Source organism: Cajanus cajan, chromosome 4 (genome assembly GCF_000230855.2).
Source record: "Cajanus cajan strain Asha chromosome 4, NIPB_CcT2T_4, whole genome shotgun sequence".
NCBI lineage: Eukaryota > Viridiplantae > Streptophyta > Magnoliopsida > Fabales > Fabaceae > Cajanus > Cajanus cajan.
Genome location: NC_138520.1, coordinates 74,759,462 through 74,784,602, shown reverse-complemented (window position 1 = coordinate 74,784,602; position 25,141 = coordinate 74,759,462). Strand labels below are relative to the sequence as shown.

The 25,141-nt window shown below is 32.3% G+C and overlaps 4 protein-coding genes and 1 long non-coding RNA gene across 7 annotated transcripts; 2 read left to right on the top strand and 3 right to left on the bottom strand.

The window, feature by feature from the left end:
* Window positions 1–220: 220 nt before the first annotated feature.
* On the bottom strand, window positions 221–2,559 carry LOC145956967 (uncharacterized). The gene is made up of 2 exons (XR_014433399.1): window positions 2,057–2,559; window positions 221–502 (listed from the first exon to the last, which is right to left on the bottom strand). It is a non-coding gene; the product is annotated as an uncharacterized LOC145956967 (long non-coding RNA).
* A 3,029-nt stretch (window positions 2,560–5,588) lies between these two features.
* On the bottom strand, window positions 5,589–6,071 carry LOC109789302 (uncharacterized). The gene has a single exon (XM_020348214.2). The coding sequence runs from the start codon at window positions 6,069–6,071 to the stop codon at window positions 5,589–5,591; it is 483 nt and encodes a 160-aa protein (XP_020203803.2).
* A 1,114-nt stretch (window positions 6,072–7,185) lies between these two features.
* Window positions 7,186–8,031, top strand: LOC109789305 (F-box protein PP2-A15). Its single transcript, XM_020348217.3, has one exon. The coding sequence runs from the start codon at window positions 7,230–7,232 to the stop codon at window positions 7,719–7,721; it is 492 nt and encodes a 163-aa protein (XP_020203806.2). The 5' UTR covers window positions 7,186–7,229; the 3' UTR covers window positions 7,722–8,031.
* Window positions 8,032–9,630: 1,599 nt separating this feature from the next.
* On the top strand, window positions 9,631–12,049 carry LOC109802471 (Pentatricopeptide repeat (PPR) superfamily protein). The gene has a single exon (XM_020363855.3). The coding sequence runs from the start codon at window positions 9,778–9,780 to the stop codon at window positions 11,332–11,334; it is 1,557 nt and encodes a 518-aa protein (XP_020219444.2). The 5' UTR covers window positions 9,631–9,777; the 3' UTR covers window positions 11,335–12,049.
* Window positions 12,050–18,836: 6,787 nt separating this feature from the next.
* On the bottom strand, window positions 18,837–24,010 carry LOC109801891 (KH domain-containing protein At4g18375). 3 transcript variants are annotated; one of them, XR_014433398.1, is made up of 8 exons: window positions 23,175–24,010; window positions 22,208–22,618; window positions 21,874–22,131; window positions 21,493–21,762; window positions 21,321–21,388; window positions 21,182–21,247; window positions 19,414–20,552; window positions 18,837–19,329 (listed from the first exon to the last, which is right to left on the bottom strand). XR_014433398.1 is itself a non-coding variant. In XM_083073063.1 (7 exons), exons 1-6 carry the CDS (start codon window positions 23,745–23,747, stop codon window positions 21,202–21,204), a joined length of 1,626 nt encoding a protein of 541 aa, XP_082929189.1. In that variant the 5' UTR covers window positions 23,748–24,010; the 3' UTR covers window positions 18,837–20,552; window positions 21,182–21,201. The 3 variants fall into 3 exon arrangements, 2 of the variants coding, with proteins under 2 accessions (XP_082929189.1, XP_082929188.1); XM_083073063.1 differs by having other exon boundaries at window positions 18,837–20,552; XM_083073062.1 differs by lacking the exons at window positions 18,837–19,329; window positions 19,414–20,552 and adding an exon at window positions 20,688–21,007 and having other exon boundaries at window positions 23,175–24,008.
* Window positions 24,011–25,141: the final 1,131 nt, after the last annotated feature.

Genomic DNA, 25,141 nt, shown 5'->3' with positions numbered 1-25,141 from the left:
GATTTTGCAAGGAAGAGCAGTTCCAAATTGTGGACATAGGTAACCAATACTATTCCAATACTATTTTACTTTACATTTTTTTTTCGTAATGAATTTTATATTCACAAATTTTTTTTCCAATGCATAACAGTAACAACTCTATTATTTGGGTTTTACAATGGATGGATATGGAATATGCATTTCAACCAAACTTAATCAAAGTGGTGAGCAAATAATGCAATACATTTGAAATTTCATTTTATTTTACTTATGCATATTAATATATGTCAAACAATGTAACATTTTCAGAGCCTTGATGAAGAAACTGTTCGAATGAAAATTGCGTTAGATTTGGTTTCCGGTGATCATAATGAATGTAAACGCACCATCCACATGAGAGCTGCAGAATTCTGTCAAAGTATTGGACTATCATAACTTCAATTCAACAAAACAACTTGACGAATGAACCTACACCTTTCGGATTAATATCATCGGCTGGGCTGCACATTTTTTTATCCTTATTCTGCAACAAAAAAATTGTATCACTTGGCCCAATTATTTTTTGATTCCTTTTTTGGATACATATATTGCAACAGATCCAATGTAATTCTATCTTTCTTCGCAACTTTCTAAGACTCACCCAAAAACAATCACATTTTTGTGTTTCATATTTTGTGATTTATATTATGCAATTAATCAAATATAATTATAATTTTAATGTACTATTTAAACATGATTTTTATTATATTCTACATCCAAAAACACACGAATCCATTTTTAATCACATGCTTTTAATAAGTATTCCATACTGACATTATTAAACCAGTATTTATGCAATTAACAACTTCCAATCAATACCTAAACACCAATTTCATCTGCTACAAACATGCACAAATCCATACACGGTTACCAACTATCAAAATTTAACAAACCAATATATTCTAAATCTAACATACACTAATCACATTCAATTCTCCACATCACCCAAAATACGTGCAACCAGCACTGTCATTTCTAAATGTTTTACATCCTAAATGATCTTCAACTAAAACCACATACTAACTTAAACCACACCTTACAACACAAATGACCATAACTATAACATATCTATCATGTTTCACATAACCAAACCAAAAAATTTATACTTCCCATACCAAATCCATACTAACTAATCTGTTCAATTTCACGTTTCAACAAATAAACATAGAATATCAACTAACAAATACATATTTTCATTTCATCAAACTGCTACATATCATTTATAATTCCTAATCAATGGTTCTTTAAGCAGACAAATATAATGAACCTGAGTTTTAAACACCATTCTCCTTAAACCATGAATTCATTTGGCCACGACTCTTGTAATTATTAATTACAGACCTCAAAATAACGTATTCTGCTACAATTGTCATTCATCAACTATGACAAAATTTGTATTTTGTTAACAAACCCAACATTCTACAACAATTCACAACATTAAGGATTACACAAACACCACAAACACCTAACCATCACCACCACTTCCTCATAAAGTCTACCTACTTAGTCCACCTTCTTTAAGCTGCAGCTGTGTCTCTGCATTCTCTGCTTCAACTAATCAAATTTTGTGTTTAACAATCTATGGGGCCACATACAGCAATACAAACGTATACACACAAAATCAGGGATCAACTAAACCAAAAAAGGTATAACAACCACATATGCTATCTTCAAGTTACAATTTAAAAAAAAGGTATCACAACCAAACAAAAATGTTAACAAACAACTAAAACAAAAAATCCCCAATATTGGATGTTCAACTTCTTTAAGCTGTAGCTGTGTCTCTACATTCTCTGCTTCAACTAATCAAATTTTGAGTTTAACAATCTATGGGGCCACATACAACAATACAAACGTATACACACAAAATCAGGGATCAACTAAACCAAAAAAGGTATAACAACCACATATGCTATCTTCAAATTACAATTTAAAAAAAAGGTATCACAACCAAACAACAATGTTAACAAACAACTAAAACAAAAAATCACCCATCATCAATCCGCTATTCAGACTCCACAATCAACAAACCCTTTACCTCAAATCTCCGCCTCACGGAAAGTAAAATACCGACCAATAATGCATAATGCCTTTGTCATTTGCAAAACACTTCGTTCTTTACAACCCATTTATTTAGATCTAAAAAATCACTCAAACGGATGTTCACAGGGGTTGCTAACTGCGACAAACAAAACACCATCACCGTCAACCGCCCTACTTCAACCATGTCACTCAAACGGATGTTCAAAGGGGTTGCGGACTGCGACAAACAAAACACCACCACCGTCAGCCGCCCTACTTCAACCATGGTTGCCAACAAACTACCCAGACAATCGTAACACCCCCACATGCTAAATGAAACCCTAAACACAATACAAAATGTCCCTCAATAAAAAATCTCAAGGGACTACTCTGCAATTGTTAAAACTTACTCATTAAATTAAATCTCAACCGTTTACTTTTCTTAACACTTAATCTACGGTCATTATTCATTCACCACCCATGCACCACTTCTTTAAATGGTCCGTCAGAGAATTTACCTTTTTTCTCGAGTATTAAATATATTCTTTGCATGTTTATTGTTAGCAATATCAAATTTGAATTTTTAAACTTCTCAAAAAAACATACAGTGATCAATGATATATATATATATATATATATATATATATATATATATATAAAAGATAAAATTTAGAAGATACAACAAAAAATTCAAAATTGAAAGGTTAAATTGAATTGTTTATCCACCATATAGTGAGGCTCATTTTCCATTAAGTGTTTAGGGTTTTAAATTGAGTTTTAAAAACAAAGATAGTGATAAAGTTGATGTGCCAAAACTCATGAGTCAATTTGGCCCACCACAGGTTTGAGTTAGGTTAGGCCAGAAATTTTTGACTCATTCCAGATATAAGAAAAACTTAATTCGACTCACTTACAACTTGGCTCACCATAAGTCAATCCATAGCTCATAGGTTGGTTCACCTAGTATATTTTTTTTTATCATTTTATTCTATTTTTTAGGTTCCCAAATGTTATTTTTTGTGATTATACATTTATATCATTGACTAAATTTTGTACATATTAGTTGTGAATTATGATAATTAGTGTCAATTTGATATTATTTATCGATTTTTAATGCAAACAACTTTGATTTTATATATTAATTAAGTTGGTTATGGATGATATTTTTTTTTTACATTTTATTTATCCTATTTGTTAATATAGTTAAATTTTAAAATATAATATTATAATATGTAATTTAAGTGATCCAATCCGTTTAACCCACTAATCCATAGTAGACCAAAACAGGTTTTTTTTTTAAGTCACTTAAAGATGAGTTAGGTTTGGATTGACCCACCTATTATCTAATACATGGTGGATGAGAATAAATCGAATTGACATTTTAACAATTCTAAATAAGGATGGCAATGGGGCTCCATGGCGGTAGATAATAATAAATTCGTCTCTGTCCCGCTGGATGAAAATTGGTGTCATACCCACCCCATATCCGCGCGGATATCTATTAAATAGGTATCCATGAATTTTTTGAATACCCATGAATATCCATGGATATTTATAAATTTTTTAAGAAATTAAAAAATTATATTGCAATTAATTTTAAGTTTATATTAAATGTCATTGAAATATTAAAAATAAAAATTCAATTAATGTTAATTTTGAACTTGTATTTAACATTAGTTTTGTTGAAATAATAATAAAAATGCAAGATAATCAATAACTTAAAATACATCAATCTTACAAGTAAGTGAAAATCTCATATCACATAGATGAGAGAGTGTAGTTGTAGGGTTATATGGTACAAGTATAATTATGATATTTAAGAAATATTATTAAACGGGTACTTGCGAGTATGAATATCATCATACTCGTCATCGCCCTGTTTATAAATGGGTAAAAAATTATTTATTCTTATTATTCGTGAGTACTCAATTAACATATCTATTTATTATTTATAGCGAATTTTATCCATAAACACCCGCGAGTGTAGATAATTTTGTCATCCCTGGTCTTAAATAATAATATCTACCAAATTATAATTACATTAGAAGATGATAGTCGCATGGTAAATTCGAGAAGCCCATATTTTTATGTAGGTTTATTAATTTTGCTTTTAGCCTTCGTGTAAAGTCGTTGATCCGTTGTAGTGTATCGTAATTTTGTTTTCGTGTTTAGTCCCGCCATTTAACTTTTTTTTTTGTTAACCAATGACGTGTCATCCTTATTAGCAAATGGTTATTTCCCAACTGGAAAAGAAAAAGAGTTATATATTCTTGTGAAACGAAGAGATTTTACATCGCATACTGTCATAATAACTATCGATTACAAAATTAATAGTGAATATTATAATTAATTTTAGATTTTAGTATATATAGATTTGATTTTATGATAATTTTTTATTATTAGTTTTTAATTAATAATTATTATTACACTTTATTTTTTAAAATAATTTTTTCTTTAGAGAAGTCAATTTTTTAAAAAAATATTGATGTTATAAATATGTATATAGAGGTGACAAAGTGAATCATGACTTGCAAACCATCCTATCAACTTGCTAAATATTAACAAGTCAAGATAGACATTTTTGCTTGTCTTATCAATTTGTTAATCCAAATGACAAGTTAAGATAAGTTGACCCACTAGTCTATTTAATTAAATATTACTTTTTATTTATTTACAACTTATAGTGTATATCACTTTGTGTTGAGACTTAATTTTATTATTATTGATTATTAGTACTTATGTTGTAGTTTTTTTAGGATTATATAATTTTATTTTGTTGATAGACTATTAATAGTAATTTTGATTGAAAAAAATAATTTTAATAATTTATAATTTATTATTTTTATGTTGTAGTCTTAAAGTTGAAGGACAAATTTATGTTATGAGTACTTTAATTAAATTTGTCAATTGCTATAGAAAAATAATTAAATTTGTTAATTTAAATTTATGGTAAAATATTTATTAAAAAAAAAATTGACGTCGCTAATACATCTTTAAGTGAAACAGACCAAGATTTATAATTTGCTTTAATCAACCAAGGTAGGCAAAAATGGGTAATGTTGACCCGTTTTTCACCCCTACACATATAGAATTATATAAGAGCATCTCTAGTGGGAGTTGCTTATAAGCAACTCCCAACCACTTTAAATGGGTCCCATTCTGTCACGTCACTTATAAGCAACTCATACTATATTTTTACAACTTTTGCTCCAATGGCAATTGTTTATAAGCACCTCAACTTTTTTACAACTCATATTACACTTTTTGACACCTCAATTTTTTTACAACTCATATTTCAATAATAATAAAAATTACATAATAAAAAATATAACAAAAATTTTAATAATAAAAAGAAATTACATAATAAAAAAATACAAAAAATTACAATAATAAAAATAAATTTATTAATAAAACGAAATACCAAAAATTACAATAATAAAAAAAATTACATAATAAAGAGAAATGACATAATAAAAAGAAATACAAAAAATTACAATAAAATTAAATATAAAAATTAAATACGCACTAAATTAAAATTACAATAATATTTAATCTCCTAATTTGCGCCTAATAAAATTACAAGCCAATTCATGATCTTTGAGCTGCTTCTCAGTCATTCCAGATGTGTCCTTCATGAGAATTTCATACATTGCACTAAAGTTAGCTGCTTCCTTCGCTTCAGCCAATTTCTTTACTGCAGCACTTCTTTCTAACATTGCTTTTGTTATGTTCTCCAACTCCTCTTTGTTGGAAGATGTTTCGCCAACCTTTTCTTTACTTTTTCTCTTCGCTGCTTTTTGACCTATTGGACGAGACATTGGTGTTGTTGGGTCATATTCTTCACAATCATTGGCTGCATCTGTGTTAGAAGACGTTGAGTATTGCCCAGATTTTGAAATCTTTGATCGTTTGGAAGAGCTCTCCATTGATTCCGATTTCCATTTTGGCTCATCTCTTAATAATAGCCATGCATGCTCAAAATTGAATTTTTCACCTACATCTTGCGAGTAAATTTTATATGCATTTGCCATGATGTCTTTTTCTTAGTTACCACTTTTTTTATCACGAGCTTGTTTATAACATCCGACAAATAATTGAACAACTTTATTAATTCGAAACCAACGACTTTTTAACTGACCTGGATTTCTTACTGGAAATTGATTGCGATTGTTGTTGTAATTATCCTTGATTCTAATCCAGAAACTATTTCCAGTTTGATCAACTCCAACAATTGGATCCTTCGAAATGTTGAGCCATGATTGAATAAGTAAATTATCCTCTTCAACAGAAAAACTTACACGTGATTTTTTTGAGTAAATATTTCTTCTCCTTGTTGCCTTCCAACATCAAGTGTGATGTTCGCTAGCCCTACTTGAGACTCGGATACGGAACCAATTGGTGAATCTGTTTCGAAAAAATTTGAAGGCCTAAAAATTATATTGGGATTGGTTGGTATCGGTCGTGGATACATAAAAAAATGGGGATTTGGAAAATTATTATTGGTTGAATGTGGTGGTGGTGGTGGATACATAAAAAAATGGGGATTTGGAGAATTATCATTGCTTGAATGTGGTGGTGGTGGTGGGTATGTAAAAAATTGAGGATTTTGAGAATTTTCATCGGAAGGGATTGGAGGTGGTGGTTGGTTTTGTAAAAAATTAAAATAACTTTGAAAATTAAATTGATTGGGATCCATGTGGTAGAATATAAAAAAAATTACAAATGAACAAAAAAAATAATTTTTTTTGGATGCTAATAGTAAACGTAAATAATAAACGTGAATAGTAATTTTTTGAAATAAATTGTAAACTTGGATAATGAAATGTAAATTAACCGAACAATAGACTGCAAATAAACTACACAATGTGAAAAATAGAGTGCAAATGAATTGCTGAATGTGAAAAATAGAGTGCAAAAGAATTGAAAGTTGGACATCAATTTATACATAAATTTCCAACGGCTCTTTAATGTCTCTCTTTCAACTCCAAGTTTTTTTTTTTTAATTTTCGTTTATCAACGTCTCTTTAACGTCTCTCTTTCAACTCCAACGTCTTTTTTTTTTCTTTAATTTTCGTTTATCAACGTCTCTTTAACGTCTCTCTTTCAACTCCAACGTCTCTTTTTTTTTTTCGTTTATCAACATCCAACGTCTCTTTTTTTTATTTTCAAAGTCTCTCCAGCCATTGAGTATGCCCTCGGGCATGTCCTTCCAGAAGGAAAAGGAAAAGAAAGAGGGTGTGACTGTGAATGAAAGGGAAGGAAAAGGGGTGAATCCATCGGGAGGGATGGGGGCCTCGCTGTCCAACCTCGGAAGCAACGGTTCCGCCGTCGCTCCGGGCCTCGGCGACATCCCGGAGGGTTGCGTCGCTCGCGTCTTCCTCCACCTCACTCCGCCGGAGATATGCAACCTCGCGCACCTCAACCGCTCCTTCCACGGCGCCGCCTCCGCCGACTCCGTCTGGGAAGCCAAGCTGCCTCCCAACTACCACGATCTCCTCCTTCTCATGCCTCCCGAGAGGCACCAACATCTCTCCAAGAAGAACATCTTCGCTCTCCTCTCTCGCCCTGTGCCGTTTGATCACGGCTACAAGGTACGCTACGCTACGCCCCCCAGGGAGATGGACTGCACGGAAAGGTTGCGGGAGAGGAAGGCTGGGTGGCGGAGGAGGAGGGGCGGGTAGGGGCGACGACGGGAGGGCTTGCCAGGTGGCGGAGAGAGGGTCGTAGGCGTGGAAGTGCAGTGACGGGCTGTGGGGCGGGGCGAGCAGCGCGTAGAGGCAGTTGAAGGGTGGGAAGGTGGGGCTGTAGAGAAGGCGATGCCATGAGTGGGAGAGTGTGAATAGCAGCGTTGGAGGCACTGGAAATCTTCTTTTTCATAAACGTGGTCCACGTAGATAAATTTCAACCAATAAAATTGTTGTTGTCAGTACTAAGGAACGTCGCTTGTACAAGCAATTCATAAAAAAATTTAAGAAACCCAGCTGCCATGTAGGACAAGTCCAACGAGAATTTTTTATAAGGAAGGTTGCTTAACCTTAAGGAACCCATTACGCACCCTCCGTTGGAGGTGCTCTAAGCAACAAATTTAGGATCTTAAATTAGTGAGGACGATTTATTAAAAAAAAAATCATTATTATATATTAAAATAAAAACATAAAAATTACATGAAAAGGGAAAAATACTCGTTAGTAATAGAAAAATAAGTTGAAAATGAACTAAAATATAAGAAAAAAACTAATAATTTTTAAAAACTAATAACAATTAAGAGATTAAAAGCAAGGAATTCATATTATAAATGTAGGAGAAATAAAATAAAGGACAAAACTTAAATACACTTCTTTAAGCGCAATCGTTATTCTTCAATCAAAATTAAAGTTTTATATAACAAAACATACACATTTATATTATTCTTAAAATCGTATCACCTTAACTATATGTTGATCTGCTGTGGATTACATTAGCATATAAGATTTAATTTGATTGCTGAAAAAAAAAAAGATTTAATTTGATTTTATCATTATATTAACTATTTTTTATGCTTTGTTTCTTTAACTTGTCATCCTTAAATGTTGATGAAATGCGAAGTTGGTTGTGGCACAGGAAAAAAGAGGGAAGTGTTGTTATTCATCATCATCTAAAGCATCAATATCAATCAAATAATTACTCATTCTCAAATTCTACTTCATAAAAACCATCCACCTCATTACCTTCTTCACTGTCCTCAAGTCTGCTTGGAATAAAAGAATCTTCATGTTGTTAAAGTCATCACACATATCAGTTTGGACCTCTGCCCCATAAGTTTGAACCTACCTATACATCATGATGTACCTCTACTCCACCCTCCACATCAACATTCATCCTTACTAATACTTACAAACTCATACTTCACTAGCTTCTCTTTTATAGATATTAGTTAAAAAAATTCATATATAATAACAGCTTCTTGCACTTTAAGATGTTCAACAAAAATACCAATTTTCTCATTTCTAATTGAAATAACATGATAATTCTAGCGCCTTCTTATCATCATACAACTTCTTCAATCCATCTTCAAAAACTTCATTTTTCTCTTTCCACCAAGCTTGAACTCTCCTACATACCAAACCAAAGGCTTAAAAAAAGGAACAAGTGTCCACATCCAAGTTATGAAAGGCAATAATATTTCCCTTCTTGGTTTGCACACGAAGTTCTTCCAAAAAGGAAGATTGTGATATATCACAACTGAAAAAGGCATTGCTTAATAAAAATATAAAATTAAAATATACACATTATTATTAAAAAAAATATATAGTTATAGTATTGCACATAGATACAACTAAAAGAACTCAAACACATACAAATATGGCATTTGATTTTGAACCCACATGTTTTCAATACACGCATCACTAAATATTTGTTAGGTATCCATAAATATTTATTAAAATGTGGAATTTTAAATAAATATTAATAAATAATTTTAAACATATTTGTATTACAAAAATAATTTTATAACATATACTTGTATTAAAATAAATAATTGTAACATAAAGATTTAGAATAAAAATATATGAAATTAAATTATTTTATATATAGTTAAAAATATTTTTGATTCTCTTGTACCAAGCAGAGTCTTAAATTCAGTATGCATTCTTCAAACATAAACGCGAGTGGCAACAATTAAGAACAAAATTAAACAGGTGAGAAAACATTATAAGTATTCTTCAAATAATAATTGTGGAGAAACATTAGTTTGGAAACATGATCAGAAAAAATAGAAGCACCAGCACCGTTAGCAATGTTAGAACCCTCAAACAAATTCGCGCTTTAATGATCGTTAACGGTTACAATTCGAACGTTGGTTTCCTCCGAAAACTCGTTCTCGCCGCCGCCATGTCAATGGTGGGTCCCGCCGCCACAACCGCCGTGACACAATACGCACTCCAAATGTTCGCTCAAATTCCCCAACCAGACACCTTCATGTGGAACACCATCATCAGAGGCTCATGTCAGAGCCCCGATCCCGTGCACGCGGTTGCACTGTACGCCCAGATGGACCAGCGTTCCGTGAAGCCTGATAACTTCACTTTCCCCTTTGTTCTCAAGGCTTGCACCAAGCTTTTATGGGTCAACACCGGTTCTACTGTTCATGGCCGCGTTTTGAGGCTTGGGTTCGGTTCAAATGTGGTTGTGAGTAACTCCCTTTTGGTTTTTCATGCTAAATGTGGAGACTTGAAGGTTGCAACTGAGATTTTTGATGAATCGGATAAGGGCGATGTGGTTGCTTGGTCTGCACTCATTGCTGGGTATGCCCAAAGAGGGGATTTGAGTGTTGCGCGGAAACTGTTTGATGAAATGCCGGAGAGAGATTTGGTTGCTTGGAATGTGATGATCACGGGGTACGCAAAGCACGGGGAGATAGAAAGTGCTAGGAGGCTTTTTGAAGAGGCTCCTGTGAGGGATGTTGTTAGTTGGAATACGGTGATCGGCGGTTATGTGCTTCGGGGGTTGAACCGGGAGGCATTGGGGTTGTTTGATGACATGTGTGGAGTTGGAGAGTGCCCTGATGAGGTGACAATGTTGAGCTTGTTGTCTGCTTGTGCTGATTTGGGGGATTTGGAGAGTGGTGAGAAGGTGCATGACAAGATCATGGAGATGAGCAAGGGGAAGTTGAGCACAGTGTTGGGGAATGCTCTTGTTGATATGTATGCCAAGTGTGGAAATATCAATAAAGCAATTCATGTGTTTTGGTTGATAAGAGATAAAGATGTCATCTCGTGGAACTCGGTCATTTGGGGGTTGGCCTTTCATGGCCATGCTGAAGAGTCACTTGATCTGTTCAGGGAAATGCAGAGGACCAAGGTTTGTCCAGATGAGATCACTTTTATTGCTGTTTTGGCAGCCTGTAGTCATGCTGGGAATGTTGATGAGGGTAATCGTTATTTTCATCTTATGAGAAGTAAGTACAAGATTGAGCCAAACATTAGGCATTGTGGGTGTGTGGTGGACATGCTAGGGCGTGCTGGACTTTTAAAGGAAGCGTTTGATTTTATAGCTTCCATGAAGATTGAACCTAATGCGATTGTTTGGAGGAGTTTTCTTGGAGCTTGCAAAGTTCATGGAGATGTGGAGTTGGCAAAACGAGCAAATGAGCAGCTGCTTAGAATGAGAATTGACCACAGTGGTGACTATGTGTTGCTGTCAAACACATATGCTTCACAAGGTGAGTGGGGTGGGGCTGAGAAGGTAAGGAAGTTAATGGATGACAATGGTGTGACCAAAAATCGTGGCTCCTGCTTTGTTGAGGCATATAGCTGATGATCATCACGTGTTAAATGATTGATAACATGGATGTTGATCAATTATGGAAATATCATTTATTCAGTTTTGGTATATTAACACCAATAAGTAGGTGAATTTAAAAATGGTCTACGCCCATGATCCAACTCCATTGGGATAACCACAATAAGAAACTTCGAGCTTGCAGAAGAAAACTAGTTTTGGCATATTCACACAAAGGTCAATTTGTTTCTAGGGGAGTGAACATGATGGGGTGGAGATATATTTGATCTTTGGGGCTGTTAAGATGTTTGTGCGTGCAACGTGTCCATATCATATGGAGTATGAAGCAATCCATGTAAAAACTCATAAATCTCGGGATTTGAATTCAAAGCCTGGATGAAGATTGAACCTAATGCAGTTATTGAAGGACTTTGCTTGGAGCTTGCATAGTTAATGGAGATGTGAGGTTGGCAAAACGCGCAATTGAGTTGCGTAATGCGTGTCTTCTTGTGCTTCAATGCACATTGGTGTGACAGAGAATGAGCTCTGGCTTTATCGAAGCCGATAATAAAGCTCTAATGCATTATTTGTTTGAATCAAAACCAAAGTTGAAATCAAATGCCATTGCAAGGAGGTAATTATTTGTCGTCACATTCTTGTAATGTGTAGTCAATGTAAAATGAATTCTTTTTTAAACATGGGATGGCCATGCTTGAACTATTTATATATGACAAAATTTAATGTTTGAATAGTTTGCTTGCCATAATAGTTCTTGCTTAAAACTCTTGGGGTGATAAATTTGATGTTAAATTTCATGGTGCATATGTGTGGCATGGCATGACTGATTAGTGATTTTCACCTGAACAATAACGATCTGTCTGCTCAACAGTAGATGCCAAAGGAAATAAAACAAAAACCAAATGCTAACATCATTTCAGTATACAGATTATGGATGAATGTAAAGATTCTGTGCTCAGAATAGAAAATGACATAAAGACTGCTACGAAAAGGACGGTAGCGAATAATTTGTTTGAACTTTAAATGATGAAACAGTTCTATAATTTTGTGGGATAAAATTCAAGATGTAATGACCTGTACTTTAAAATTTATTGGTCACTTATGTTATGCCAACATTTTTTTATCCATCGAAAGTATAAAGTCAATACTAAATTTTGAATTTAAAATTTTCTGCATTCTATTTCAATTCTCACAATTAAATTGATCTTAATGGTTCTATGGTATGTGAATATGGTAACATTTAACTTCAGATAAATAATCTTTTTATTTTTCAAATTTTTTTCTCAAGAAGAAGCTAGTAAAAATAAATTATTACTTCTTTAACTTAAATTAAATTAATAACACACTAAATAATTATTTTTCTCTTTTTTTTTGTATAGTTCGACTTTTGAAAAAGAAAAAAAAAAGGAACAATCTTTTTACAAAAAAATATATTTGGAGGTCCAAATTACATGTTAGCAATAATGGGAAAACAAAAAAAAAATGCGAAACTCTTGTTTCATATAGCATTTAGTTCATGTACCCTCCAAATGGACATTTTCTTGCTTTTTTGCTAATCAAAATACTGTACGCAGAGTGACTGAAGTCCTCAGTGTTACTTCCTAACTAAATTAATGTAGGAGTTTTTAACCCAAAAAAAAAATTATTGTGAGAATTTATATTTACCTTATTAGTAACCAAAATTTTTCCCGTCATGATAATAACTGAGATTTTTCATTATCATTAAATATTTTTAACTACAAAAAAAAAAAAAAAACAAGTGTCAAAATGCGGTTCCCTTGTAATATAAATAAAATATTTATACAGTTTTTTTTATACTATCAATGTAAATTTTTCTATATCATCAGTTAAGTAGAAATAATCTTAAATATAGTTTTTAAAATATTATTAAAAAAAGTTAACAAAAAAATAGCACACATGATAATCTGTTTTAATTAATTGAATTGATTTAGTCCCACATCTTTAAAATGTATATCAATGTTTAACATTATGTTTCTTCCGATTAAATACTTAGGGCATCTCCAATAGAAGCAACTCATTTGAGTTGTTTCATGCATTAAAAAATGAAAAAAGTGGTCCTTATTGTGCCATATCAGCATTAAGCAACTCAAACACAAATTTACTCTAATAGTAAGAAACTTTAAGAAATTCAACTTTTAAAATTTTTTTCTAATTATTTATGAACCAAATTTAAATTTTTATTGAAAAGGATAATTGCACTATAATGAAAAAAAATAAATTACGAGAAAAAATACATAATAAGTAGATATTAAAAATAAAATAAAGCAATAGTAAATACATAAACATTATACGAAATTAATTTTCATCATTATTATTTCTGAAACGTTCCTAAATATGTTCAATAAGATCTGTTTGAAATTTGGTAAAGAACGGTTATTTGAGGAAGCAACTCTCTCTCTTCTTCAAGCAACTCATGTTACCACATCAGAGTCCTCCAATGACAAGAAACCGTGGCTTGAGTTGCTTCATGAAACAAGTAACTCCCATTGAAATTGCTCTTAACGGATGTGATATGTGTCATGCCACATGTCATGTTACCATGCCACGTGGCATAACATCATGACACATGGCATGACACATGGTATGACACGTGGCATGATGATATGACACGTGTCAGATCTATTAAGTATTTAAACGGAGGAAACGGAAGGTCAAACATTGAGATACATTTTAAAGATGTGAGACTAAATGATTCAATAAATTAAAATAGGACTAAATTGATACTAATAAATTATATAAGAGAAAAAAATATATTTTTGCCAAAAATATATTATTAGTGCACTCGAATTAATTTCATTTTGTAGTGCCATTGGATGTAAACTAAGTCCAAATATGTATACATCGTATGAAACTATACTTAAAGAAAAATCTTTACTCGAAGTGTTGTATCAATGCCACGGATCCAACAAGGGGCTTTGTTTTCAATCCTAATTCTGTGTTTAAGTAGCATAATTATCAGATATAGGTAAATTTGATTTTGATATGATATGATATCATGTGATTGATATATATTATATGAAATGATTACCTCTTTTTAATATTATTCTCTTTTTTTTCATTTAAAAAAAATTGTCATACAATATTACAATACTTGTTATTAAAAAATTATTTTTATATATATTATAAATATAATATATATTGATATATTGTTAAAAAGTGTAGATATAGATTATATTAATACATATTGTTGAGTTTATTAAAAATAAATATTAAAATTATATATAATTATACATTAAATAGATTTATATTTATAGTGATACTCTTTGTATGTCAGTATATGTAAAAAAAAATTTAAGTGTTCATTATATAGAATGCCATCTTAATTAAGTTTTTTTTATGCCACCAATAAATGTAAAAGAGAATGAAAACTTTATAAAATTAATTTTATTAATAATTTTATTCATTATTAAATAATATAATACAATAATATTCTTTTAAATGAAATATTATGAAGGATACAAATAGAATGAGATAATTAAAACTAAAATGACCCATTTTAAGACTTAATTTCTTTAAACGACACTTGTTATAAAATGAAAGAAGTATAATTTTAAAAGATTTATATGTTGTATCATTTTTAACAAAAAAATATTAATAAAAACAAAAATTATTATGAAATAGAGTATGTATTATTATCCAAATTTTAAATTAATTCATTCCTTTTTATAAGACTCAATTTATAAACATTAATTTTACTTTACAAAAATGTTTTTATTAAATACATTTTTAAGTTCAAGAAATAAGTGAAATTTATTTAATGTATGCTTCTTAAAATACAAATAATCTCCTATTTTTATTTTTGTAATACAAAAATTTTGAAAATGTACATTAAATGTGTCACTAATTTATGAGTAATTTAAAAAATGTAAAAATTATAAACATATCTTTAAAAATAAAATAAAAAAAACTTTTCTTAATCGTATTGAATTAGTTATTTAATTCTTATGATAAGTATGGTCCTTTTTTACTGCCACAAATCAAATATTCAGTGTCTGCGCTAAACATTGTATTGGGTTTATATAGTTGTCGACGGATTAACCGCCTCAAATTTCATGCCTCGTCTTGTTTGTTCTCAAATAGCGATTCATATTCCTATTATTTTAATTCAAAGACTATGATTTTATTGGTGTAAAAAAAATAGTGATTCATATTACATCACATCGTATGCGTTCTTTTCCAATTAATTCAAGCCATTTGCATTTGCATCCCACATTCCCACTAAAAAGAAATAAAAGATAACGATGATTGGTACCTTCTAAGACATCAAAATGGAATTGTATTCTTCATGATTTCCATTCTCACTTTTCTGTGTTCTTCCAAATTTGTGAAACCTAAGCCTGTAGATTATTGGCCATGGAGAACTACCATGAAATTGGTGTTAGCATCACAAAAGCCAATACTGTAGCTTTGTAGACATTGCAACAAACAGTTGCTATAAGTAATCACTAACCAATAGATACAAACAATAATATCCGATGGAAAAACATTGTTGTTAGAAGATATAAATGATCTCATTCGAGGATTATTTTTTGACTTCCAACTAAAAATACCCAACAAAATACAACTAACAAAACTTTACAAATGTAGTATATGTAGAAAAGTCCGATAATAACACATCTCACCTAATACACTCACTTTTCGATTATAATTTATTGAAATCTTTAAAATAAAAAAAATTATTAAAATGAGTGTGATATTTACCAAATTTTATATTTGTTAATTAATTTCAACCAATTAAAAAAATGTGTAACTAGTACTTCTTTACGTACCTGACAGTGTATCTTCACACTAATCAATCCAATAATTTGAACAATAAGTTAACTTTCTATATACATAACACAAATCAGCTAAGAAACTAAACATGAAATGCAAAAATAAAAGTTTAAATATTCATTTAACTTTTATGTTTCATAAACTTTACTTTTAGTCTTCATAATTAAAAATATTTTTTTATAATTTTAAAATTTTATATATACTCTTTATTTTCTATAATTTCATATTTATTTTTTAGTTTCTATAACAAATAGATGTCAAAAACTAAAAAGGAAAAAAAAAATAATACAAACAAAGACTAAAATGAAATAATTCATAAGATTTGAAGGACTTAATCAGTATATTTAAACCAACAAAAAATCATAGATGGCAATCAATGCATTCATAACATTACACTGTGATTTAAGAGATTTTAAATTGTAACAACCTTGGCTTGAAACATTGGCACAATTTAAGGGAAATTCAAAGTGAAACCTGAATTTTTGTAAGTTAAAACAAACAAAGAAATGGATATAAACCTCAAATGAAATAAATTCTAGCAGCTTTAACAAAGAACTCTTCCAAATTATGTCATATAGTTCTCGACTATCTATCAGTGTGCATGTCCAACACTAATAATAGTTCATCAAATATCTAGCATGGAAGAAAGAGGCCTTTGTGTAGCCAGAGTTGACTTGTCGGCCAACTAGTAAGCATAGGAACATGATACATAGCATGGCATGAGTAGGTGGTCATAATGATGCCAAAACAAGCTTAACAAGCTAGTCATCCTTGGCTGCACTACAAGACCTCATTCCCACATGCAAGACATTTAGATGAAATTTTAATTGCCACACACAAATCATTAACCTTACACAATTTGGTGCAACCAATCAAAGTAACCCTATCACTGGCACTAATAATACAACTTTAAATTTCCCGGATGGGGAAGACAACACTCCCAACTAAAATGAGAGAAAAAGAAGAAGCCAATTGGCCATGAAGGCCTCTCCTGGCAGAAAATGGACGAATGGAGTTTGTTTGAAGAGAACAAAAAGGGTCTGATTAGTTATATAAAGGAAGTTAATTAATTGCATGTAGCCTTTGTCACCCCAAATCATTAATGGAGCTAGTCCTTTGTATAAGGGAAAGTTTCAAGAAGGAGGGTAATCTTAGTGGCGGATGTGACTTTGGCATGGTGAAAAGACCAATAAACAAATACTTTATTAGATGCATCCCCATCACCAAGGTCTGAGTAACTAGCTAGTTTCTCAGATCACTTATTAAAGCTCATTTAAGGGAAATAACAGGTTTTGACCGATTTACTCCATTTGGCTATGTGAAATATAAAATAAATAATAAATATTAATATTTTGAAACTTATTAGATGATGTTTACAGTTATGCTTTTCTACAATAATTATTATTTTTATACCATAAATCGTCGAATACATGTTTTCAAAGTTGTGTTATCCCATTTATTATCCATAACAGTTGCACCCTCAGGCCTCAACTGAGGACTTAAGTATATTATGAATTATGTAGAAAAATTGGGTATTATTGGCAAATTTCTAATCTTATATTTTAACGTATAAAAATAGTAATGTCCTGATATCCAAAGGCTCCTTATTGATAGCATTCGTGTTTAATTATGGTCTGTAGATTTCTTGGCAACATACTTGGACTTTTGCTTCAATGACTTAATGTATACTTGGATTTCAATTAGATGTCAAAAGTACTTTTACTCTTAAATAATAATTCTTCCTACTTTATTTTATATATTTAAATTTACAAAAAATACATTTCAACTTTAATCTAAATATAACCTTTAAATATATGTTTTTAGATTAAAAAAATGCACAAATTTTGGTTTAAGCATATTTAACATGACACAAGTTCAAAAATTAAACCTTGCAACAACAAAAAAAAATTGATTGCAAAACTTATTTATTACTACAATCGCTAGAAGTGCACCATTACAATACACAGCTTGCATAGTTGATTCATAGACGGTTGACAACAGGAATAGCAGTAAAATTTATGCATCATTCTTGCATTTATTTTATTAAAAAAAACAGAAGCTTAAAACAAAAGCGATATCCAAGTAAATAAAAACTTTAATACTCCTACCATTTACCCATTGAATACTTTTTTTTTAATCATTGAATACTTAAACATCCATACTCGGACACACTTCCAACATTTTTAATAACTTGAATGTAATCTCTATTTATTTATTTATTTGAGAAACTAATAAAGCATTATTGTCATTTGATAGAAACTGATTATGAGCAGTAACGTGTAAAACATAAATGTTGGTAATTATGTATTAGGAATATATATTTGATTGTAACTAATGTAGAAGAGTTTTATCTCAAAGACAAGTGTATTGTATACTTGTACTTGTGCAATAGAAGCCTTTTTGTCGGAGACAACCGTATGACTTCAGTAAAAAATGTTTTCTTCTATTACTTTAATCAAATATAGTTATGTTTTCTTTGCTTACTTTTTAATTTAATCTTAAATTGCATTATTTTGACCCAATTTAAGATGCAAAAGATTGCATCAAAAGTAAACATTGTATCCACAGCGGGCAACGCGACACCTCGTGGCCCATGTGAACTTCGTAGTTCGTACGATAGAAATAATTTAAATCATCGTCATGAGTGTGCATAAGATTGTGTAAATTTGGTTAATCACTTCAAATGTGCTCTTCGAACTTTCACTCATTTCAACGTGCAAACTGTATCACTTCCAAAGACGTTGCAATCATTTCTTTTTAAATTAATTTTTCTGTTTGATACATCATCCTTGAATCACAATCATATCTCCTAATCAAGAACGATAAATGTCGGAAAGGATCCGGTCTAACTTATCCATTGGAATTCTACAGTATGATTTCCTTTGATACAATGATTTGGCAATTCGTTCACCTATAGGTGCAAAATAGCATGCTACCCGAAAGAGACGAAATAGGGACCGGGGGTGGGGTGGGGGGATGGGTGTAGAGAACGGAATATGACAATATATACTAATATGACAATATATACTAATCATGCAGAGCACAAGGAAATTAAAATATTCACCGCGGACCATCACCAGACCCAAACTTGCTCCATTAAATTTAGAAAATTCCTATTGTTTAGGCCTGTTAATTCCCAACTCGGCCACATTTGCTGCACAACTGTGCATCATAAATTACCTAAGCCAGGGAAGCTTACCTGTTCATATCTGAAATGACCTGGCAAAATGAGTTACAAAGAAGTGATTAAGCAGCATTCTATTTAAGTTACAGATGAAAAGGGAGAAAAAAGAAAATACATACCACAATTCACCGTATTCCAATTATCCACGATAACTCAAAATATTGCTCGATTAACAAAATCCCAGGAATATCAAAATGGTATGTTAGCATTTGATTCGTCCTTTCAGCCTAAATAAAATAAAAAAGACCGACATACAAGATCCGGAATATAAAAATGGTATGTTCACAATTCTAAAAACAGATTTTCCAAGTCACAATTTGAATCCTAAGTTCCCCACATAGCAAATGCTTGACCATTATAACATACATCCTACTTAAGATTTAACAATCTATAAATATTTTGTTGAACATCTATTAATGGGCCAGTTTGTTTAAACTTATAATAAACAATTGCAAATAAAAATAAAAATAAAAAATTTTAAAAAAATTAAGCAGATGGAATTGAATTTCTTCAAGAAAAACAGAAAACCGAATTTTTTTAATATAAGTGGTTTAGACAAGCACACTACAAAATAACAAAACTGCTAAAAATGCTTTTTTTAAGAAAAAAAATTTCAAATAAAATGGTTCCAATATATAGATTATAGACAATATTGTGCCTACGAGGAAAATAATAGTTTGTTTTCGCTAGCATAGAAAAAAAAAATAATGCCAAGGTGGGAAATGATTCCAATTCTTAACAATGTGGTACACAATTTTTCAATTGATCCCAACTGGGAACTCTAACCCAAGAAAAGAAGGCATATCTTTGCACAAGGGCCATTGATTCATAAGACAAACCAAATACATGTGCAAGTAGCACATTGGCCTACACAACAAAAAAAATTGGGGAAGCGGGGGCCCCAAAAAATGAATGCAATTACTTCAACGTATAAATGAATACCAACTAAGCAAAAATTAAAGACTATCATGGTTCAAGAATTTAAAACATTGACCATGCGTACTAAATTGGGCGTGCAGAAAAGAGACAAGAAACAAAATATTATTCAAATTCTGTATCATGAAAAATTTTAAATGCCTCCGAATGCACATTACCTTAGCCAAGAAAGCACTATGAGCTTCAATATGACAATCAACTGCAGATATAAACAGAGTCCATACCTCTAATTCATCACATCTGAACTACTCAACTACATCCATAAATATGAACTATCATAGTCAAACGATGCAGCATACCCTTAATTTTGTCGTATAAAGACCTGCAATACAGACAGACACAAAAGCTCTACCAGATTTTGACGTATAAATACCAGACCAAGTTTTACTAGAAATTAATATTTTAATTCAAATAACTATAAAAGTTCATACTGCAAGTAACACTGGACCATAAGGAATAAGGAAAACAAAACCCAATCATAATAAAAATATAGGTATACAACTGCCAAAGGATCACAGCTACATGGTGCTATTAAATCTAAAGACAACTGAACAGGAATTGAAAAGCAGCCAAAAAGGCATGCCAGCTTTATAGGTTCTTGGGGGAGCATTAGTTATCAAGCTTGTGAAATAAGGTAAAATGGGCATGGCCAATTTCAATAGTCTCCACGTGTTTGGTCTTCTAAGAAGAGGTATCAAGGTGGGCATGAGTTTGTCAAACCCTGGTTCATCTGGTCTTCCGGTTTAGGCAGTAGGCTTCAGGCTTCACAGAACTCAGCTGTTTGGATGGGAAGGGAAAGGCAACAAAGGGAAAACGAATATCAGAATTCTAAATGGTACACTGGTCAGGTTAAGATATCAGTCTGTTATATACTAATGTGAATGTCCTATATTATACAGTAGTATTAGAGTTGCCAGATAAAATACAAAAGTAATGAAAACTGCAATCTACCTGCTAGGACCCGTCAGGTTTTAGTAAGCATGGTTTCTCCTCCGGGAAGCACCATTCTGACTAGACCTGATAATAGATACTAAATATCAGCATTGATATTTTCTGGAACACACTGAATAAAATCACTAAGAGTAGTTACCCATAGGCATTAGCCCTTCCCAAAGAATAACTTCCATAAGCTCCATATGCACCACCACCGCCAGCAAGCTACAGATAGATATATGGAATCAATGAATTGACAAATAGTAATTGAACTGGTGAGCTCATCAACAATTAAAACTTTCACAAGCATGTATGGTTGTAAAAAGAACCTGTGAATTTCCGTAGTTTCCATAACCATCACCAGATGCCAAATCACTTGAACCTCCATATCCACCTGAATATGAATGTCCACCACGTCCGTGTCGTTTACCATCTCTACTGTCATAGTTCAAACCATCTGATCCATCCACTGAAGGAGGAAGATATGGTAGCACTGGAAGGAATCCTGAGACAGCACGCTCCTTATCAAAAAGATTTGCTCTCAGCCGTGTAAGTGCTTGCACAAGAGCATCCTTGGCAACATCAAGGTCTCCCGAAATCTAATCAACAGTTAAAATAAAAGCAACCATAGTTCATAATCATAGGGCAATTCAACTTTTTGACCACAACAGTAACAATATTATTCAATCAATCTTCGTCAATGCCCTTACCTGCACCATTTCATCGTCATCAGATGCAATTTTAGGAAGATTTTCCTTTGACAGGATGCGAATATTTGCTTTTGTAAGCCTCCTCATTTCAGTTACAATTGTCCCTCCTTTACCAATAAGACAACCAATTCGTGAGGTTGGCACCAAAAGACGGGTAGTGAATGAGACAATTCCTGAATCTCTTTCCACTTTCTCACTGCACCGGGGTTGCAATCGCACAGCAGCTTCTATTGTTGGAGAGAAAGAGTCCTCAAAGAACTGCATAAACACAATTTAAGAACCATCAGAACTGCAAAAATCACATCCATACCACAATTGATAATCAATATTTCACCTCTTTCATTGAAATGATTATCAAACAGTCATCTCCTTCAATTGCTGAACTATCAACTTTGATGTTTGCGCCAGAATCCTGCCTGATTTGATTTATTATGGCACCACCCTTTCCTATCACACCACCAATGTTCCCAGTGGGACAAACAAACCTAACTGCAAACTCTCTCAAAGATGATTCATCCCTAGGAGCAGGATACAAAGACCGTGACCAGTCACCAGCATCACCTTTATACCCCCCATAAGCACCCACAAAAGGAGCCACACCCACAATAGGGGCCCCTCCACCAGGACCACCAGCTGCACCAGGAACGGCAGAAGCAAGCATATGCTGAGACCGTGACGGATTATCACGAATCTGGGATGCAATTTGATACAGAGCTCTCTTCACAACCGCAGCTTCCCCGGAAATCTGCAATTTCACAACCAAAAACTCATCTTCAACCATTCAAAAATATCCCTACATTAGAGTCTCTACTGCCATAGTTTTAAACTTGCAGTGTGTATGTGCAGCTCACAGTATTACGGCCAAGCCTATATATACTTTTCAAACTTCATTGGACAGTTGCGTATCATAACTAATTCTGATATCAGCTATTCTGTTATCAGTTGCGACAGTTTTAACCCGATCTTTAATATTGAAAAAAAATTGCTGCAGCAATTGCAGTGACAACGCTTTCACGAAACGCCAAAAAAAAAAACCACTTGACATCAGCAGCCGTAATTGCAATTGGTTCCAGACAACGTTTTCCAAACTATGACAAAACTATGACCGCAATTTAAAACCATGCGTCTATCAGAACAAGCTATGAATATACAGTTAATCATTCAAATTTTGAAACAAAATCTATCTAATGATTCCATAGCCTTCTGCCCACTTTCTCGCTTTATGAATTCCAATATAAACAAAAACGTTCAACATTATTTTCATCCAGATCCAACAATAACCAAGGAATTCGCTAATTCACCTGAACAAGTTCATCGGAGCTCAAGGCGCAAGGAGGCAAACGATCATCCTTAAGGATCCGAATCTGCGCGCCGGTTTCACTGCGGATGTTCTGCACGATCTGGCCGCCTTTGCCGATGACGCATCCGATCTGATCAGACGGCACGAGGAGCTTGGCGGTGACGTTGTTCTTGTCGTCATCGTCGTCGTCACGCGCGTCCTCGGCGACGACGCGCTGGTGGATCCGGAAGAGCGCGTCCTGCGCGGGCGAGACAAGGTCGCCGGTGTCGTCGAGGCGGTTGGTCTCCTCGGAGACGCTGTGGATGGTGACGACGCGCTCGTCGCAGCCGGGAAGCGCGTCGCCGATGCGGATCTTGGCCTTGGTGTCGGCGCGGAGCTGCTTGACGATGTCGCCGCCGCGGCCGATGACGCTGCCGATCTTGCGGACGGGGCAGAGGTAGCGGAAGACGGTGTCCTCGGCGGCGATGAGGGAGGAGTCATCCGCGGCGGGGTTGCGGCGCTTGTTTTTGGTGCCGGCGTCGGCATCCGTGTGCGAGTGGGAGCGCTTGCCGTGAGAACTGCGTTGACCGGCCATCGCAGAGAGTGAGGACTGTGCTGCGATATCGCCTACGGTTTCGAGAGAAAGAGAGAGAAGTGGCTCTGCGTGCTAGGGTTTTTGATTTGTTTCAACCCGTTTATATATATATGGGAATAGGGATTCTTCGCCGCCTTCTACAACTCGCTCTGCGTCCTAGGGTTTTAGATTTGTTTCAACCCGTTCATATATAGGGATTCTTCGCCGCCTTCTACAACTCGTTTCATTATCTTTTTTTTTTTTTTTCTCGGCCCATTCGGTCGCTTTGGTTGGTTCCTCTTGGGTAAGGTTGCGGTATGGTTAGTATCTATCTATTATCTATTTTGCAGTTGTACTTTAACTACTTTTATTTTTGGGTATATTAAGGTTCAAAAAATATTATATATTATTATTATATATATATATATATAATATAATCTACAATAATGAACATATGTAAAAATATTTAAACAAAAATTATTTGAGGATGATTTTTGAATAAGTATCATAATATTAATGAATTTACCATATATTATTATATTTAATTAAATGGTGATGTAAGAAAATTTTACAATATCTAAAATCAATTATTTATGCATTCTTTTTGCCAAATAAAAATATTTGATCAAATATATTAAGCCACCGGCTAATAATAATCTTTATTTTCGTTTTTATAAGATACTTATGGATTTTTCCTATTTTCATGAGTGATTTTACAAAAGATATTTATTACTTGATCTTTAAAAAAAATTAATTATTTAATCTTTTTAATATTGGATATATTTTTAATTCATATAAAATAATCAAATTTTGATTTTAGTTTTTATATAAAAAAATTCTGTTATTTATTTTTCAAAATTTTATAATTATTATATTCTGGTCCTTGAAAAATATTTTTAGTCAATATAAAAAAATTTGATTTTGACATCTATAAAATATTATTTGATTTTTATCTAAAATTTTAATCATCACTGATATTGCTAACATTAATAATGAATATGAAATGAAATGAAAATTTAAAATTGATTGAAATAACTTATAAGCTCTTCAAATATCATATCAAACATATTTATAGTGTTTACTTTATTTATTTTATTTAAAATATTTTTAGTTAATTAATATTTTAATATGTGCAATGCACAAATTATATTAAATGTTTATTATATATAACTAAAATTTAAAATAAATTTTATATATAGATAAATATTATGTTTGAATATATAAAATTATTTTTAAATTTTGAATAGCTATATATTTTTAAATATATAAAATATATTTTAGTTTTATAATAAATAATTTATAGTGTAGTATAATATAATCTTTATTTATTGATAATTTATATTAAATTTAATTTATAAATAATTATGATAGATAAAAAATTAAATTAGAAAGTTAAAAGAATATTTAAAATCTTT

Coding starts and splice junctions, on each gene's coding strand:
- LOC109801891 (XM_083073063.1), bottom strand. CDS start 23,747: ATGGCCGGTCAACGCAGTTCTCACGGCAAGCGCTCCCACTCGCACACG. Junction 22,132..22,207: donor TAATCATTTCAATGAAAGAG/GTGAAATATTGA, acceptor GTGTTTATGCAG/TTCTTTGAGGACTCTTTCTC. Junction 21,248..21,320: donor GGAAGGGCTAATGCCTATGG/GTAACTACTCTT, acceptor ATCTATTATCAG/GTCTAGTCAGAATGGTGCTT.
- LOC109802471 (XM_020363855.3), top strand. CDS start 9,778: ATGATCAGAAAAAATAGAAGCACCAGCACCGTTAGCAATGTTAGAACC.
- LOC109789302 (XM_020348214.2), bottom strand. CDS start 6,071: ATGGCAAATGCATATAAAATTTACTCGCAAGATGTAGGTGAAAAATTC.
- LOC109789305 (XM_020348217.3), top strand. CDS start 7,230: ATGCCCTCGGGCATGTCCTTCCAGAAGGAAAAGGAAAAGAAAGAGGGT.